Source organism: Populus euphratica, unplaced genomic scaffold (assembly GCF_000495115.2).
Source record: "Populus euphratica unplaced genomic scaffold, PopEup_1.0 scaffold271.1, whole genome shotgun sequence".
Lineage (NCBI taxonomy): Eukaryota > Viridiplantae > Streptophyta > Magnoliopsida > Malpighiales > Salicaceae > Populus > Populus euphratica.
In genome coordinates, this window is record NW_011499926.1 from 92,081 (window position 1) to 108,398 (window position 16,318).

At 36.0% G+C, this 16,318-nt stretch overlaps 1 protein-coding gene and 1 long non-coding RNA gene across 3 annotated transcripts; one reads left to right on the forward strand and one right to left on the reverse strand.

The window, feature by feature from the left end:
• Nucleotides 1-3,355: 3,355 nt before the first annotated feature.
• On the reverse strand, nucleotides 3,356-7,281 carry LOC105135647 (LRR receptor-like serine/threonine-protein kinase FLS2). Of its 2 annotated transcripts, none has more exons than XM_011040630.1 (5): nucleotides 6,787-7,281; nucleotides 6,530-6,691; nucleotides 6,265-6,423; nucleotides 5,885-6,034; nucleotides 3,356-5,792 (listed from the first exon to the last, which is right to left on the reverse strand). In XM_011040630.1, exons 1-5 carry the CDS (start codon nucleotides 7,163-7,165, stop codon nucleotides 3,574-3,576), a joined length of 3,069 nt encoding a protein of 1,022 aa, XP_011038932.1. In that variant the 5' UTR covers nucleotides 7,166-7,281; the 3' UTR covers nucleotides 3,356-3,573. The 2 variants fall into 2 exon arrangements, with proteins under 2 accessions (XP_011038932.1, XP_011038933.1); XM_011040631.1 differs by having other exon boundaries at nucleotides 6,530-6,704; nucleotides 6,787-6,879.
• Nucleotides 7,282-10,467: 3,186 nt separating this feature from the next.
• LOC105135648 (uncharacterized) lies at nucleotides 10,468-15,607 on the forward strand. Its single transcript, XR_844211.1, has 3 exons — nucleotides 10,468-10,602; nucleotides 13,322-13,333; nucleotides 15,597-15,607. It is a non-coding gene; the product is annotated as an uncharacterized LOC105135648 (long non-coding RNA).
• The last annotated feature ends 711 nt before the right edge of the window (nucleotides 15,608-16,318 follow it).

Consider the following 16,318-nt stretch of genomic DNA (forward strand, 5'->3'; position numbering starts at 1 on the left):
AAAATAAAATTGTTCACTTAGCTTCTAATGCCATAAAAGTTTTAAGATCCATGCATAGATATAATGCCAAGTATATAAAATTCAATTGATCATAAGATAATCTAGATTCCTATAGATTCCTATTACCAGGGGTGGAGTGAGAAAAAAAAATTAAAAGGACTAAATTAAAAAAATTATTTTAAAATAATTGAAGTTTCAATTATTTTATACAAGGAGGGGCTAGGAAAAATTTCCTTGTAGGCCCCGGCCCCTGCCAGCCCCCTGTCAAAGAACTATCTCACCTAAAAGCTTAAGCTTTTAGGTGAGGCTCTAGAATATGATTTATATTATTCTCTAACACACCCCCTCAAATGAAAAGCCCTTTGAGCTTGAAACTTGCACAGACTCACATTACTTTGTGCTTAATTTTTATCAAATAAATGGGGATGGTGAGATTCGAACTCGTGACCGTTTAGTCATCAAGGCTCTGATACCATCTCAAAGAACCATCTCACCTAAAAACTTAAGTTTTTAGGTGAGGCTCTAAAATATAATTTATATTATTCTCTAACACTCCCTGCCTCCTTCACGGCCTATTACTGATTCGCTTTGTAACTGCTTTCATCAAAGGTTCTAGATTGAGCTTTCCTCTATGGACTCTCGCCCATTAAAAACTGCTAGAAAGTGATGTTCAATAAATTGTGGAGGAATTTTTCCATTCACGTTGTGAAGTAAAAGCTGTTGTGGTAATGGAAGTATAACTACGTGGGTTAGTAACAAGAGCTGAGTTTGAGGGAGCATGAATCTCTATAGTATTTGCAGCATCTGCGGGGTGTTGTGCCATGGCCAAGTCATTTGTGAAAGGATGTATATATGTCCTAATCTACGATGCCAATCAAAAATTGGAATTCAAACACAAAAGAACACAGAATAAGTTGTTGGAGAGGCTGCGAAAAACAATATAACACATCTTTGGTTTGACCTTCATGCAGGATGTTACCCGAGTAGTCCTCAATAAAAAAGAAGTGTCTTTTCTTATCCATGATCAGTGATGATAGCTTGCAAGGTTGGCCCAAACTCTTCAGTTACAATGGCATCTTCAGTTACAATTCCAGCTGTGGATGAATCTGCAGTTACAGATATTGCAGATGATTCAATTGTTCTCTCTGGAATCTAGAGGGTTCACTCCCAGATTGTTTCAGAAACCAGTTTACTGGAAATATGGACTCTAGTACCCTTACCAATCTCATATCCCTTGAATTCTTCTCACTATCAAACAACAACTTTGAAATTCCCATTTCAATGAAGCCTTTTATGAACCACTCAAGCTCTTTTCTAGTGGGAACAACAGACTGATACATAACCTACTGCCTTTCATAATTTGATTCCACAAAGTTCCAGCTGGTCTTTTCCAGCTTGACAAACAGTCCAACATCGGAAGCACTCAATGATGAAATTCCCAACGTCTTCTATAATCAATACAACTAAAGAGTCCTTGATCTCCCTCACAACAACTTCAGTGGAATTTTCCCATCATGGTTGCTTAAAAACAATACAAGATTGGAGTAACTATTTTTTTTGGAGAACTCCTTTGTTGGTTCTTTGCAATTGCAAGATCACCCAAATCCAGACATGACCATAACAGATATATGGAAGAACAACATGCGCGATCAAGTTCCAAAAAATATTTGTTTAATCTTTCGAAATATGTGGACTTCAAAGATGGATAAGAATGAACTCACAGGTTTCATTCCTTCTTGTTTAGAAAAATAAGCTTTCTGGAGATTCAGATTCATCCAACAATCAATTGTCTACAGTAAAAATGTAACAGTTGATAGCATTATGGTTTCTCCAACTGTCAAACACAATCTAGGGTAGAATAACTGAACACTGAGGAAGATATTTGCCCGCACAAATTGTTACTTGACAACTGGAGAAAAATTAGCTCTGTCAACTGTTCTAGTTTTATTGTAGACAATTGATTGTTGGATAAAATTAAAACTCGAAAAGCAATAAAATTAAAACTCGAAGAGCCCTAACATTTCCTAAACAAGAAGTAATACAACCTGTGAGTCCATTCTTAACCATCTTTAAGGTCTCCATATTTGAAAAGATCGAACAAATATTTTGTGGGATTGGACCGTGCATATTGTTCTTTGATATATCTATTATGGTCATGTTCATATTTGGGTGATCTTGCAATTGAAAAGCACCAACAAAGGATTTCTCACTTGGAAATAGTTGCCACAACCTTGTATTGTTCTTAAGCCACCACGATGGGAACATTCCACTAAACTTGTTGTGGGAGAGATCAAGGACTCTTAAGTCGTGTTGGCTATTTGACAGTAAGAGTAATTCAAGGGATACGATGTTGGTAAGAGGACCGGAGGCAATGTTTCCGGTAAACTGGTTTCAAGAGAGTTCTAATAGCTGTGTTGGCGTGTAACCTCTAGTTATCAATCAATAAATTTTCAGACTTTGTGATTTTTTTATGGTTTTACTGTATTTGTTTTTTTAAGTGTTTTTAGTTTAACAAATCACATTATATTTCATGCTATACAATGCATCAATTGAGTTGTTTGTGAAAGATATGAAAATGATTGTTTTTGTTCAATTTAAGACTTTGCTGAACAATTTGCATAGACCTTATTGACTGGGAGTCAATATTTTGTTTTTGATAACTAGTGAAATGTATTAAAACGCCAAAAGATGGCGGGAAGGAGGAGTTACAAATCTGCAAAAACACACGGATTTAGCAAAAGAAACAAAACGAAGAGAAAGAGGTCAAGAAAACCACAAAGAACAGAGCAACAGCCTTAGAATGCAGCTTTGCCTCCACACAAAACAGAGCTGCCAAGCTAAACTACCAAGCTAAACAACCAGCTATCACCGACTATTCCAAATCAATCTATAACGTTGGGTGTCAATAGTTAAGTTACTTGCAAGCCACTTTCTCATCGGTTATTGTTGTGGATCGAGCTCTATTCTGTCTTAAACGTTGGGTGTATAAAATAGTCAAAAGTAGGATATCCCACTTTCTCCATTGTTGTTCTGTAACAATCTATTGGTTCCATATTTAGCTCAACTGGCCACACTGAGTTAAAGCGTAAAATGTCGTGTATGCACCTCTTGGTAGCCTTATTTAGCACTCCTTGCCACTTTGAGTTTAACATAAAATGTCGTCTATGCTTGACTTGTGGTTTGCCATTTTGATTTTTAAACACTAGCAAATACTAGTTTCCTGGAAAGTACTGGTGGTTTCCTCACCAACTTTTTCCAAACAACCCTCGTTAGAAAATGATTAAAGTTTTGACCGGACTGTTAAAGAGCAATTCTATGCCACAAAGCTAGATTCCACGTACCAATTCAAAAAGCAAAACAACAAAATACAAAAAGTATATCAACACAAACTTAGGAGCCCACAAATAAATATACTCAACCAAAATTCAGATCAACAGAAAGGCTGAGCTGAGAGACAATACACTATAAAGCATCCAATAGCTAGACATACAGCACCAACAATTATCACAAGCAGATTATCAAACAATTTTTGAGGGAAAAACTGACTCCTCTGCAGCAATCATTACAAATTCACTAGGCAAAATAGACCGAATTACCTATGAAGTTGGAGAACTTGCAAGAACTAGCCAGCAAAAAATAGAAGCAAGTATCTATGCAGTAGTCGATGAAGTTAAACCACCCAAGTCGCCAATATGGATTGATGTAGAGAATTGCTACAATCCCCATCACCACAACTATGTAACCTACACCCAAACTGATGTAGAAAATATTCATGTCTATGAAACCATCATCTTCTTGTTCATCATTAGGCATTGGCAGCGACGGTGATTCTTCTTCACTACAATTGTTTCGCAATGGAGGTCCACACAAAAAAGGATTTCCTTCATAACTGCTTTCATCGAAGGTCCCAAACTGATATTTTCTCTCTGGAGTTTTACCTGACAAGTTATTGTGTGCCACACTAAAAACTTCTAGTGTGGTCATTTCATAAAGTTTTTGAGGGATGACACCGTTCAAGTTGTTGTAAGAAAGATCTAAACTCTCTATCTGCTTTAAGTTTGAGAATGTTGCAGGGATAGATCCGGTGAGATTGTTGTGTGACAGGTTTAATGCTAATAGCTCACTTAAGTTTCCCAATTCTGGTGGGATTGCTCCTGAGAATTTGTTGCTGGAGAGATCAATACCAGAAATGAAGCTGAGAATTTTTCCCTTGTAACCATAATACATACCTTTAGCTGTAAATTCGATCACTTCTTCTGTAGTAATGGGTATATAACTGCTTCCTAAGAGAGCTCTGATTTGGCTGAATTCATAATAAGCTTTTTCTATCGGTGTTGATCCAAAATGAAATCCGAAATCCGTTGATGCTTTCTCAGAACTTTCCTTGAAAGTAAGATTGCCCAAACAAGATGGTAGGGGACCATAGAGCTGATTATGTGAAACATCTAAAATGCTTAATTGTTCTAACAAGCATAACTGAACAGGAAGCTCACCGTCAAAATCATTAGCTCTCAGAAGAAGAACACTCAATGATGAAAGATTGCCAATCCTATTTGAGATGGAGCCGGTGAAGTTGTTATCTCGGAGATCCAATGTAACAAGGGAAGAGCTATTATAAAATCCATATGTTAATGGACCACTCAATCTATTTTTTGATAGATGCACATGGGTTATATGTGGTGGATTGAAACAAGATGGTATAGAATCAAACAAGTTGTTCTCAGAAAGGTCCAAGTATTTAAGCTCGTCAAGCTTACAAAATTCTACTGGAATTGGACCATGAAAATGGTTTTCGGACAAATCAATTGCGAAGATTTGTGTCAAATTGACAAACCACCTTGGAAGCATGCCTGAAAATTGATTGTTACTCAAATCCAATACAGGCCAGATTGTCCTTATGGGTGATGGAAAATCTGATATCTGACCCCAAAAATTGTTATCACTTAGGTACAGATAATTCAGTCTAGAAGAATTGACCACTGAGGCAGGTAATTGCCCACCCAAAATGTTGTTTGAAAGCTTGAGAAACGTTAATGTTATAAACTGTTCTAGTTCTACCCCAGACAGTTGATTGTTGGATAAATCTAAAACTCCCAGAGAGCTACTATTTCCTAAACAAGAAGGAATAGAACCTGTGAGTCCATTCTTAGCCATCCTTAAGGTCCACAGATTTGAAAAGATCAAACAAATATTTTTTGGAATTTCTCCGTGCATGTTGTTGTTAGATATATCTATTGCGGTCATATCTGAATTTGGGTGACCTTGCAATTGCAAGGCACCAACAAAGGAGTTCTCATTCAGAAATAGTTGCTCCAATCTTGTATTGTTCTTAAGCAACCAAGATGGGAACATTCCAATGAAGCTGTTTTGAGAGAGATCAAGGACTCTTAAGTCATGTTGGTTATAGAGGAAGCTGGGAGTTTCTACATTAAGTGCTTCCGATGAACTATTTGACAAGCTGAAAAAGACTAGTTGGAACTTTGGAATCAAATTATGAAAGGACATGGGTTCTGTTACTAGCCTGTTGTTGTCACTAGAGAAGAACTTGAGGCTTGAGTGGTTCATAAAAGGCTTCATTGAAATAGGAACTTTAAAGTGGTTATTTGATAGTGAGATGAATTCAAGGGATATGAGGTTTGTAAGAGGACTAGAAGCAATATTTCCAGTAAATTGATTTCTCGAAACATCTAATAGTTGTAAAGATGACAAGTTTTTGAAACAATCTGGGAGTGAACCCTCTAGATTATTTTCATAGAGAAATAACTGCTCTAGATTCTTCAATCCACACAAACCTGTACAATTTATCTCGAAATAGTTAAAATAGTGTTGAAAGCATCTTTCATTGATCATGTAATTATAGGAAGATGAAGAGTTGCTAATTTACCTTGAGCAGGTAGGGTGCCATTGAGGTCACATTCACCGGCAGACAAATCTTTAAGAGCTGGCAATACTCCAATATCATGGAGAAAGTTTAATGGGAGAGAACTACCATCTAGATACAATTCTTCAAGGGTGGTCGAATTGAAGAAAGTCCCTGTGAAGAAGAAACAACAAAAGATACGATGAAAATGGTAGTGATACAGAGTTGACTTTAATCTCTTCATGTCTTAATTACCATTCCACTTGTAATTTTTAATTTTCTTAATTTTGATCAGCTAACTTTACATGGATTATTAAATGGATATAAAGTCATTTTTCATGATAAAGAAACCCTATAAAAGAATGTCATGTGAAGGGGTTAGGTAGAAATTATCTAAGATTTACCGTTGATGCTTGTAGATCCTGTCAACATGTTGTATGACAAATCTAAAGACTTTAGAGATGAAAATCCTATTAGAGATGAAAAAATGCTATCGTTGTATTGATTCCCTCTCAGGTGAAGGTTCTCCAGTTTCTTCAACCTTGATGACAAGACGTTGAGACCTGCAAGATGATTTTGAAAGCCTGTTGGAAGGAAATAGACGCACAGGAAAAATAATACGTGATTAAAAAAGAAAAAGGTTCAAAGATGATTAGTTAAAACTATTACCATAAAAGTTAGCCGATCCTGTCAACGTATTCCATGACAAATCTAAAGACTTGAGAGATGAAAGCCCAGTGAAACATGATAAAATGCTGTCACTATAAAATTTATTATAACTTAGGTCAAGGACATGCAGTTTCCTCAGTTTTGATGATAGGGTTCCGAAGCCTGCAACAGAAATCTCAAAGGAAAATAATTGACATTAAAAACTTCATTAATATACATTTGTTATATGATTATAAGAAGATAGACATTGAACCAACCTTCATTCTCAGAGCAACCAACTAATCCAGTCTCTCCCAAATCAAGACTCTGCAATTCTTTAAAAGGCAGAAACAGAGATGCGTTGAGAACCCAATCGCCTAAGTGGAAATCCCTTGCCCGCATAAGAGAGAGTTGGATCACTCGCCTTGTAGTGTTATCACATACGATCCCAGACCACTCACAGCAATTACCAATAGCCTCTTTGTTGTCCATCCAGTCGCTCAATTCCCCTTGAACGCTGTTTGGATCGATCAAAGCTTTGATCTCCAAGAGACCAGTTCTCTCTTCCTCCAAGCACCCACAACAACGACCATACCATTCGCCAACCGAAGTCAATAATGTTAGCAACAGCCAAACCCACTTTTTTTTCATCATCATCTTAGATAATTCTTTGAATATTGTTGCTTTTTATGTGCACTTGGCCAATAAAAGAGGTCCTATTTATATTACACTTCGGCTCTCTCCATGCATTCACTTGAATTTTCTATGCTAAACTGTGAGTGGAAGAAAGTTGGGTGTATTATTGGAGAAGACTTTGACTCAGAGTAAACTTGGACTATTAATGATTTGGATTTTTTTGGTAGTAAATATTTAAAACTCGTGTTCATCTATTATTTTTTTATAAAATATTATTTGCCGTGTTTAGAGGTGTATGACGAAACAATTTTCATTATTTGAAACATACGGAACAAAACATGCGAAATAAAGCCTTAATATAATCAAGAAATCCAGAATAAACTGATGCGAAATGAAACTATAACATATCAGCTGAAATTTAACCGAGAAATCCAGAATAAACTGAGATTTAATGAGAGATAAAATTTATTTCAGGTTGTTCTATTTGTTTTAAATAGTACGATATACACTAGCCTCTGGATGGAACTTAAGAGAATTGATAAGCTTGAAAAGGAAACTAAATCACAATTGGCTTACAAATTCGTTCGAGGATACTGAGAATACAGATTTTTCTTTGCTGAATTTTCATTATTTATTCAATTAAGTTGAATATTGACAACACATTTTAATTTCTTGGCAGAATTTTCTTCACGCGCTGCATTAAAAACCTGGAATTGTTAGACAAAATTTAAACTTAGTGTCAGTACTTAGGTTAATGAGCCTAGAGAATGCTTGCCAATAGTTAATGTTAAAGTTAGAGTGAGAACCAGGGCGTTCCTCTACTTGGCTGTTTGCTACTCTGCTTTCTCATTCTAGACTTGGATGCATCTTGACATTGGAGTCAAGTTAATTGGTGCGACCGCACCTTCCTGGAATTTCTTGCACAGAAGAGATTTGTGTTGAGGACAATTTGTACAGGGCTGGTGAGGGCCTAGAAAATGACTTCCTTCTGGCCTAGAAAATGACTTCCACTTAATATTTCTTTGACATTTAAGGCTCTTGTGAAATGGGGGTGTTATTTCGTCCTCTGCCTTTTCTTCCTGGACATACGAAGCCAAGTTTCCAAGATAATCAATCCATCCATTATTCAACCTTTTGAATAGTGAAGCTTTTCAAAATAATCCACAAATGAAAGCTTGTAAAGACATTCATTACAAAAGAATATCATGGACCATCTCACATTGTTTGCATCACTCCATTAATTGCGGAAATATTAAAAATAACAAGATCAAAAAAATTGCGGAAAGACTCAAGCACGGTATTTTATTCAAAGGTAATAATTGTCTAAAAAATCCCACAAAAATGGTTTATATAGCATGCGTGGGCTAAACAAACTAAAATAATATAGAATTCAAAATTAATACTGAAACAAATAAGAAAGATAAATTTTCCAAACAAAAGCAATCCGAGGCTATCTTGAAGATCATGATCACAAAAGAGCTCGAAAAGAGATCTTCCTAGAGGATTTTGATACACTTTTCCCTCGCAGTTATTTTATGGGTCTCTAAATCATCTTTTTATGTTGGTATAATTTACGCGTTAATTTAGCACCCTGCTCAAAAGCAATGCCTCGTTAAAGAAATACTGAATATCTGCCCTTATAAACTATCTTTTTAAACTTTAGTTTATTAATAAAGCCCATAAACTCATAGTCTAGACATTCCACATAAAACTTACTTAGACACTGACAGTTATTACTTTAATTATTTGTTTATGGATGGTATTAGTATTTCTAATTCGTTGTTCATAAGGAACACTTCACAGACATGCATGGGCCATTCACTGCCCTTCATAATGGGCTTGGCCACTTTTGGTAATTAAGACTTGTTGCTCGTTTTCATTCCTTTGGCATTTCTGTTTTATCATCTTGATTGGTCCCTGCTAGACCTGTGTTTTAGGAGAAGGCCCTATTCCATTAGGAGAATGTGAATTCTCAAAGCCTTTACAATGCCATTAGGATCATAGCAAATTGGATCACAGAATGGAAACGCCTTCTTGTTCGCATAGCATAACTCGATGACCTTGGAAGATTTATGGGAAGATAAATTCCAGTTCTTAGGACGAGATTGATGAGAAATTGAACTTGACGACGGACTGGATCATTGTTAATTTCTTGATCAGAATTTTCCAACATGATAGCTAGTGAGAAAAAGAAAAAGAAAATATCAAAAACAAGGCAAACTTAGGAGTTAGGAGCCCACAGATAAATCAACAGAAAGGCTAAGCTATGAGGCCAAAACTCTAAAAAGCACCCAATAGCTGAACACACACAAGAAGATTGCTGGACAAGTTCTGAGCAAACACAATTTGGGTTGATGCCCACCCCACCCCACACCCCCACACAACCCCCCCACCAACGACAAATCCAATACACCCATGATAAGACCTTATGATCTTCTGAAGTTGGAGAACTCATGAAAACTAATCTTTAGAAAACAGTAGCAACTAGCAAGTGTCCATGCACTCTTCATCGAAGTGAAACCACCTGCGCCGCCAAAGTGGATTGATGTAGAGAGCTTCAGCAATGGCTAACACAAGAATTATGTAACATACGCCAAAGCTCACATAGAAAACATCCATGTCTATGAAACCATCATCTTCTTGTTCATCATTAGGCATTGGTTGTGATGGTGATTCTTCTTCACTGCAATAGTTCTGTAACGGAGCTCCATACAAAAGAGGATTACCTTCATAACTGCTTTCATTAAAGGTCCTAAATTGAGCTTTCATCTCCGGAGTTTTTTCTGATAAATTATTATATGCCACACTGAAAACTGCTAGTGTGTTGAGTACAGTAAGTTGTGGGGGATGGCACCATTCAAGTTCTTGTAAGAAAGATCCAAGCTCTTTATCTGCTTTATATTTGAGAATGTTGCAGGGATAAATCCAGTGAGATTGTTATGTGACAAGTTTAATGCATGTACCTCACTTAAATTTCCCATCTAATGAGATTTCACCTGAGAATCTATTGCTGGAGAGATCCAGACATGAAGTTCAGAATATTGCCCTTGTAACCAATGACATTTTTTTAGACGTAAATTCTATTACTTCTTCTATTAGGGTGAATCGATAATTTATTCCATCGTAATCGATACTCCCTGAATCCATTATTTCAGAATACATCTCTCTCAAGGACTCGTATGTAATGGAATATTGTCGAGTAGCTACTGCTTTCTCCCAACTTTCCTTAACAAGCATGATTCCCTAGACAGGAGGGTAGACCACCTGTGATCTTATTCTGTGGAACATCAAAAAAGCTAAATTGTTCTAGCAAGCAAGCATAACTGAGTAGGAATCTGACCAGCAAAATGATTAGCTTTCAGAAGAAGAACACTCAGTGCCGAAAGATTGCCAAACTAGTTTGAAATTGGGCCCATGAAGTTGTTGTATGTGAGATCCAATGTCACCAACGAAGAGCTGTTATAAATTCGTATGTTAATGGACCACTCAATTGTTTTTTGAATAAATGGACATATTTGATATTTGGCGGGTTGAAGCAAGATGGTGTAGAACCAGACAAGTTGTCCTCAGACATGTCAAATATTCAAGGTACACAAGGTTGCAGAAATCACTTAATTGGAACTGGACCCTCAAAATAAGGCATTGTGAAGGTGAGATATTGCAATGCTCCAACAATACTCCTGTATTGCTTTGGATGAGAGTAAGGCTTGCTTGCCAGCATCCTTGAGCAGGTGATGATGAGGAAGATAAGGAGCAGCACATGGTTTTGAATGTAAATCAACTCTGTCAAGTAATTCCTTGATAAAACTGGTTTGAAACACAAACAAACCAGAAGAGAAGAAATTTGCAGCCCTAAAAAAATGATTTAACTAGCCTAAATCCTTCATATCAATTTCTCGAGTCAAGGGAAGTCAAGGCTTTAATAATTGATGTAAGAAAAAAAGAATGACTACTTGTTAGAATGATATCATCTATATAGAGTAGCAAGACCATAGTGCCATAAGAAGAGTGCTGAACAAATACAGAAGGATCAGAAAGAGATGGTTGGAACCCTAAACTTGATAAAAAAAAATACTAGTAAATCTCTCATTTTAGGCACGAGGAGCCTGTTTTAGACCATACAAAGGCTTCCATAGTCTGCAAACAAAGTTAGAAGGATGAAGTTTGCTCACAAAACCTTGAGGTTAAGTCATAGAAACCTTTTTGTGAAGAATACCATGCAAAAATGCATTTTTAACATTAAATTATCTTATAGACTAATTAAACCGAGCTGCAAGGGCAAGGACTAAGTGAACAATGGTAGGTTTAACCACAGGACTAAAGGTTTCATTATAGTCAATGCCTTCCTTTTAACTAAAGCCCTTAGCCACCAATTGAGCCTTATGTCTGGCTATAGATCCATCTACATTCTTCTTAATTCTATAGACCTACTTACAACCTACAAGATTCTTAGCAGGTGGTAGAGAAACCAAGTCTTAAGTGCTTTATGTATGAATAGCCTCAATTTCCTCTCGTATAGTAGATTGTCATTCAACAACAGTAGAAACAACCTTGAAGGAACAAGGTTCAACTTGAGAGAGATCAATAGGCTATATACAGGCAAAGTAGGCCTTCCTTTTGGAAATACCATTCTTAGACTTAGTGGTCATGGGATAAAGATTCATAGGTGAAAGAGGCAAAACTACACAAAGATTCTCAAGTTAGAAATCAAGATCCACAGGGAGAGGAGACTGTGTAGTGGAGTTTAAAATTGGTAGAGGTTGAGGGTTGGCACGAAGAGGCAGTGTATGCAAAGATGTAGGGGCTCGAGAAGGGAACAAAAAAGAAGAAAAAATAGGCAAAACAATATTATTTAGAGAAATAGATGGTGTAGAAAGAGATGGAGAAGCAGAGACTACAGGCATAAAGGTGTAAGGAAACACAGATTCATCAAAGATGATATGTCGAGTCATAAAGAACCGATTGGTTTGAAGAGAAAAACAAATATACCCCTTATACTAACCTATATACCCTAAAAAATACAAGTGGAAGTTTTTGGCTGAAGTTTGAGAGTGTTATAAGGCTTGAGTAAAGGAAAACAAGCACAACTAAAGATTCTCAAATGATTGATGACAAGTGTAGAACCATACAACAAGAAAATAAAGAGATTTAAATTGAAGAATTTGATAAGGAATCTGATTAATCAAATAGATGGAAGTAGCACAAGTATAAAACCAAAATTTAGGAGGTAAATTGGCAGTTTGTAACAAAGTGATTGTTGTCTCTAAAATATGCCTATATTTTCTCTTAACAAGACCATATTATTCAGGAGTATATGAACAAGACATTTGATGGATAATTCCCTTGGTACGAAGATAATGTTTGAATTTATTACTAAGATACTCACCGCCCTCATCATTTTGAAAGACCCGAAGTGTAGCAGAAAATTGAGTAACTAAAAAGGTATGGAAATAGACAAAAATAGAATAAACCTCTCTTTTATTAATCATTGAAAAAATCCAAGTAAACTGAGTTCATTCATCAATAAAACTAACATAATATCTGAATACCTTAGCAGATATAATGGGAGAAGGACCCTAATCATCAATATGTATTACATCTAAATGTTTGACAGATTTAACTGCTGGATAAGGAAAAGGAAGATAGGCAAGTTTGCCCCCTAAATAAGTGTTACAAACTAATTTGGAAGGGTCTGAAGTAAAAGGAATATGGGATTGATTTAAAAGAATAGTGATTTTGTTAGAGGGATGATCGAAACTTTTGTGTCGGAGACTTATTTTGACCTGTTGAGCAAGATAACAAAATTGATTATTGTGGAAAGCAGATGCTTGTTGAAAATGAGGTTGTGGAATAGAAGAAATAGAGAAAGGAATAGGATATAAACTAGCTCTATATAGTCCCTTGAGAAGTACATTCCTCGTGATCTTGTCCTGAATCTAAAAACCAAATGCATCACAAATAAATTTGTAATTGTTATCTTTAGACAACATATGAACTGATAGGAAATTTTGAGATAGCTTAGGCACATGCAAAACTTGTTTTAATTGTAATAAGCACTGTGGAACATCTAAAATAGAAGAGCCAATGCTAGAGATGCTCAAACCTAAACCTCATATAGTGGTAATAGTATCAGATCCTGAGTAAGGAGTAACCAAGCTAAGTTAAGTCAAATCAGAGGTTATATGAGTTGTGCTCCAGTATCAACTACCCAAAATTGTTCATGAGGTGGAGAAAAAGGAAAGTTAACATGTATGGCACTAAGATTGGTGGAAGGAGGTTTGCTTTTATAAAAGAAGTTGCCTTTATGATAACATTAAATAGTAGAATGCCCAAATTTCCAACAAATCTAACATTGGATTGAAGAGGTAGGAGTAAAAGATTGATTATGGCATTGATAACAATTAGCAGCTACATGTCCTTTTTTACTATATATTTGACAAGTAGGAATTTACTATATATTTGACAAGTAGGAATGTCACTGCCAGGACCAAGATTGCTAGGACTATAAGTGGGTTGAACTTGATAAGGTTGTGGATCAGATTGGTAAGACTATGACTTTGGCCACGACCCTTAAACTGAGAGCCTTGATTTCCAAAATAACCACTGTTGGTGAACATCGTATTGAGACCATTGAACCACTAGTGGAACCATGAAAACTACCATAATAGCCATTAAAACCCCCATTGAAGCTAAAGGAAAATTAAGAAGATGGAGCAGACTTGGAGCTAAAGGGATGCCCTTGAGGATAGGAATTAGAATTACCTTCATCAAGAACAAAAGCCTTGCCTTGAGATATCTGATTTTGAGCCATCATTGCAGAGACAAATGATGATGTAGAATGAGTTTGCTTAGGAGTGGCTTCTTCAGCAAGTAGTTGCGACTGAAAATCTTTAAGAGATAACACATTGTCTCCACCTCGAACTATACACCTAAATGTCTTATAATTAGAAGGAAGACCATTGAGAGCCAAGATCATAATATCATCATCTTCAAAGTAAACCCCTGCTGCAAAGAGATGGTCTTGAGCATCTCTGATCCATTGTAGATATTAAGACATAGGTTTTGAACTCTTTTTGATAGTTTGAAGCTCACTTTTCATCTAAAAGATTCGTGCTTTGGTAAATATAGAAAATCGATTCTTCAGTTGAACCTACATATCATGAGAATTGACGTATCCAATGACATAGGAAATTGCAGTAGAAGAGAGAGTGGCAATAAGCAACTGCATTAATGCTTGATCATGCATTTTCCAAACCTAATGATCATTAGTTTCAACACCCTCAAGATCAGAATCTGCATCAAATTGACTTGGACATTTCCTTTAGCCATCAACAAATCCTAAAATACCATAACTTTCAAGAAGAATTTTCATCTGAAAATGTCATATGAGGTAATTTGTATAATTAAGCTTGACTGTTACATCAGTAGAAATCATAGGAAGCAAAGAAGTAATAAAAGATTGAACAATATAAAGCTGAGAAGTAGTCACCATTTTGAGAATGTAAGAAGTAAAAGAGGAGAATCAAAGATTGAGAAGGAAGAATCTTGCAGAAATATGAAGAGTTAAAAAAGAGTTTTCAGTTAGACAATATATCAAATAGATAATAGACAAATCAACACATATGAAAGAATTTCATGAATAAGAAGAGAATGAAGCCAAAATCAAAAACAAAAACCAAAGAGTGCAAAAGCAAAAGATCACAAGATCAAGAATCCATAAGCTTTGATACCATGTGAAGATAACAAAATTTACACAAAAACAAATAGAGAAGTGAAAAGAAGCAGAGATAATTTTTGCTATCGATCTAAAATGGAGGATGCTAGAAATTGAACTGGAAAAAAAGTCAAGATCAGAAAAAGAGAGATTGATTGCCTTGGGCATATTTAGCTTTGTGTTGTTCCCAAGCTAGATAGGTGTAGTGAGTTTGGAGATCGCTACTGCTTTATCTAGAGTATGAGAATACACAAATAAATCCAGTGGCTGCTATTTTAGCTGAAACCATATTGACACTTAACCATTATAGGAGGACCAGAAAAAGGAGCATGAGATGTTGCACGTAATTGTTGTATATCTGGATGGTTAGCCATATCAAAACAAAAAAAGCTTGTCTTTAATAATTTTTAGTGCTTCACACAAAGATCCTTGAAGTTAGTAAAAAAAGAAGAATGGGAAGATCTAAACAACCAAGGTTGGGTTGAGAAATTAGAAGGTTTACCTAATAGTGATTTCAAGTGGAGAGCCCTATGGGTAACGACAATGAAATTCCTGATGAGTTATGGACAAAGACGTTCCGTGTCATTGGTAGGGATTATAGGTTATATGGGTTATGCTCCTACCCTTGTGGTAAGGTAACTTAGGGGCATGTAGTTTGTTTCAAGGACTTTGGGAATTGCTCAATTCTTTGGTTTATTCAAAGATCCCGAAGTACAAGAAGTTTTAGGGATCATCAAGCAAGATTGAAAGCATATGGTTTTGGTTGAGATAGAAGGTTTAAAGAATCCATGTGCAAGTGAAGGATATGCAAGATGGAGAGACTTAGCTCCTTCAGTCATGCCTTGTGTAGGAGTCAAATCTCCCTAAACTGTAGAAGAGCCTATTAGGAGGAAAAGGGTCAATAATAAAGAGGAGTTGAGAAGACAAGTGGAAAAACTTTAAATAGAATTGAGCAAAAACAAAAAAGACAAGGCAATGTTGGAAGAAATAATCATGGAAAGAGATAAAAGGAAAACATTTCTAGATGAGCAAATATAATCTAGAGATGCGAGAATAACAAAGTTTGAGTTAAAGCTGGGTGAGGAGAAGATTGCTAGTGAAGAAAGTGAGAAGGAGTTAGGAGGGATAAGTTTGGATTGGATGCAAAGTTGCTCAAAACTTGAAGCAATGGATATTGATTTTAATGATTGCCAAGGAAGCGTAAAATATTACCAAGAAAAATTTGCACAAGTTTAGTTAAAACTGATGGATAGGATAGGGAAGTATGAGGATTTGAACAAGAAATATATGGAGTTAGAAAACCATTCGATAGGGATTACAAAAGAAAAAAGTAAAAGGAAAGGTTTTGAGGTTGTTGAAGCAAAGTTAATGGTTATGAAGGATAAGATAAAAGTTATGAGGATAAAACTTGATAAGAAACGCAAAAAGGTGAAGTATTTGGACGAGAAGCTAGCAGGAAT